The 2,822-nt window shown below is 36.9% G+C and overlaps 1 protein-coding gene across 1 annotated transcript in view; it reads right to left on the reverse strand.

Moving 5' to 3' along the window:
* The window catches only part of LOC104078406, a gene marked incomplete at its 5' end in the record, with an annotated part of 9,063 nt that extends 6,393 nt beyond the window's left edge, over positions 1–2,670 (reverse strand). Inside the window, 3 exons of the mRNA XM_009580039.1 lie at positions 950–1,010; positions 1,643–1,744; positions 2,561–2,670. Coding sequence (XP_009578334.1) covers positions 950–1,010; positions 1,643–1,744; positions 2,561–2,670 — 273 coding nt within the window. The remainder of the gene's footprint in view (positions 1–949; positions 1,011–1,642; positions 1,745–2,560) is intronic.
* Between the last annotated feature and the right edge of the window lie 152 nt (positions 2,671–2,822).

Raw genomic sequence — 2,822 nt, forward strand, 5'->3', positions numbered from 1 at the left:
AATTACTAAAACTCTAACAAAGTGAATAAAATTTTAATGTAAGATAGTTCAAAGATGTTTATTCAAAAATTAAAAAAATACCATCTGGGTTTCTGCAAGTTGATGGCATCATACTGCCTAACTCTGATTTCCAGCTGCCTTACTCATTCAACGTACAGGGCAAATCAAGTCTACATGCAAGCTCTATAAGTATCTGACGAGTACAGTTCATATCAGAAAGTTTGGTTAAATCTGTCCTTCGCATGAGTTTATTTTAATAAGGCTTATGTCTGAGGAGCCTTCAGGAGCCAAAGCTGAAAGGACCCAAATAGTTCAGCTTCAGTAATCAATGCCAACTGATCCTGAGGCCACTATAAGCTTAATTTTTAAAGCATCACACAGAGGAGAAAATCCTGGTTTTGAGTTAAGAACCATGTTAACACTAGCAAAAATCACTGTATGATGCTCCTAAAACCGCTATGGTTTTGACCAGCTTCTGAGATCTTTGAGAAAGCTTGCATATTTTACAGACAGATAAAAACGTAGCTTCCAAAAAAACTGTGCAGCAACAGCTTCAAGCCTGAAGCCATCCATCATAGATTGCATTTTTAACATTGCATGCACAATATCTTATTTCTTTGTAAGTTGTTACACTGGTCAAGTCAGAGGCAGGTATGTATCACCTAACTATAGCTACACTGTTCAGTAGGCTGGTTATTTCAGGTGATTTAAAGCAACAAGGACAGTGAAACAGAGTACCAGTAGACTTAACAGTGATAGCTTATTCACAGGAAGCAACAATAATAGCATTTAATCTTAAATTTTAAAATTCAATTTCATGATTTGGCAAAATGCACAAATTTTGATATAAATTGGTCATTTTCTTGGGCACAGATACAAGTGTTTTGGTAATACATCAGTGATGAAGACCTAGAGGAAAAAAGCTCAATAAAGTGTAATTAAGACATACCACTGTTTCCTCCAGCCCCTTAAGATCTTCTCTTGCTTGTTCCCTTTTATCATTAAGCAGTCTAGAAAGATCACATTAAACACAAATCAAAAATGTTGAAGTCATGTAAAACAGAAAAGAATCAATCAACATTCACTTTGAGTAGAACATCTGCAGATGTGAGCAAATTGTACATCTCTCTGCATCTGTAATGATGCTTTCAACTGTCTCAAATATGCAGTTTTCTCACATGGAATGGCTGAGCCACCATCTCCATTTTTTGTGTCCACACATGAAATTTTTATCTCTCATTTCCAGGAAAGGCTTTTACTCAGACATCTGATTTATTACGTAAAAAACAAAACCAAAAAACCAAAAAAACCACCCCAAACCCCCAACTTCTTTCTTGTTTGTTTTTGCTGTGCATTAAGGAATGAGGCATTTAACACTTGCTATGACATTTCATAAAATCAGAGCTTTAAAAAAATCTTTTTTGGCAAGTATCAAATCCAGTATTAAATATAGGGGATACTATGATATAAAAATACGGAGTAATTGGTAATCATTTATTAGTACTGCATGTTGGCTTTGTTACTGAAATGATCTTTTCCTTGTTAATATTTCAACACAAATGCTTCTCACTAGGACATTTCCTGTGGACACATTAAAAGACACTATATTCAAGGACACCAGATGAGAAAACTGTTGACTTACATGAGCTTTTCCAGTTTCATTTCTCTTTCCTGGTCCTCAATTTTTAATTTATCATAATCAGCACTCAGTTTCTCTTGTTCCAGTTGCAGCTTCTGATTCATACTGGATTGTGAAAGAAAAAGTCAGTACAGCTCAGTCCTGATCCCCATAAACAAGGGTGGGTAAACCCCCATAAACAAAAGACAGAGAAAGTAAAGCTGTAACTCTGTATTGAAAAATTCTGAAAGAAATTAAGCATAACGAATCTGAAGAACAGTATTTAAAAATATTGGAGAATTAAATTCAGTGGCTTGCTTCCTTTATCTTAAAGGACACAAACTGTTCTTGCAATCTTTCTGTCCCGCTTCCTCATGTTTCTCATTTCCCTATTATTAGTCTTTGGCCACACAATAAATATGATGAGAGAATGAACACTACATCTGGATTTTATGAAGAGTGACAAAAAGAAGAATACAGAAGCAAAGAACTCAGTTTTCCAAGTGCTGGAGTATCTGACTAATGGAGTTACATTGCTGTGTCAGGAAGAAATACTAAGGGTGTGAAAATGGGACACGTTCGAGTCACCCAGACTTGCAGAAAGTCTGTGACAGGACTAGTAGCTGTAAGAGGCCCTCAAAACCTTTATCTTTTAAAATCTGTTCTCCTCCAAGCTTCTCTGACCTGCAGGTGTAACATTATTCTTTCTTTTTCCTCTCTCTAATTTTATGGACTTGTTAAAGCTCCACAGTAAAGCACTAGGCATTAGAATCCACCGTGCAAAATAATTAGAGAGTTGGCTGTTGCATGTAAGGACACTACTTTCTGTAAGACACCGAAATATATAGACATCATTAAAACTAACAAAACAACCCCAAAACATCCCTACAGTGTCACAGAACAGAACAGGAACAGAGAAAGAGATGGAGCGAGTGAACATACTCTCTGATTTCATCAATTATTTTCTGCTTCTCTTCAATTTCATCCCTCAGCCTGGACAGCTGCTTCTGGTGGGCTTCCCTGTGACTCTCCATCTGCTGCTCCAGTGCCTTCTGCAGAGTGCAAAAACCAGAGCCATACATGAAACAGAAACCAAGTAACACGCAGCTAAGCTTCCTTCTTCCCTATCAGCTAAATCAACCTATCTTTCTGGATTTGAGTGAAGCTTATCAAATCAGGTGTCGTGGTTTAACCCCAGCCAGCA

The sequence above is a fragment of the Fulmarus glacialis genome, unplaced genomic scaffold (assembly GCF_000690835.1).
Source record: "Fulmarus glacialis isolate BGI_N327 unplaced genomic scaffold, ASM69083v1 scaffold49826, whole genome shotgun sequence".
Lineage (NCBI taxonomy): Eukaryota > Metazoa > Chordata > Aves > Procellariiformes > Procellariidae > Fulmarus > Fulmarus glacialis.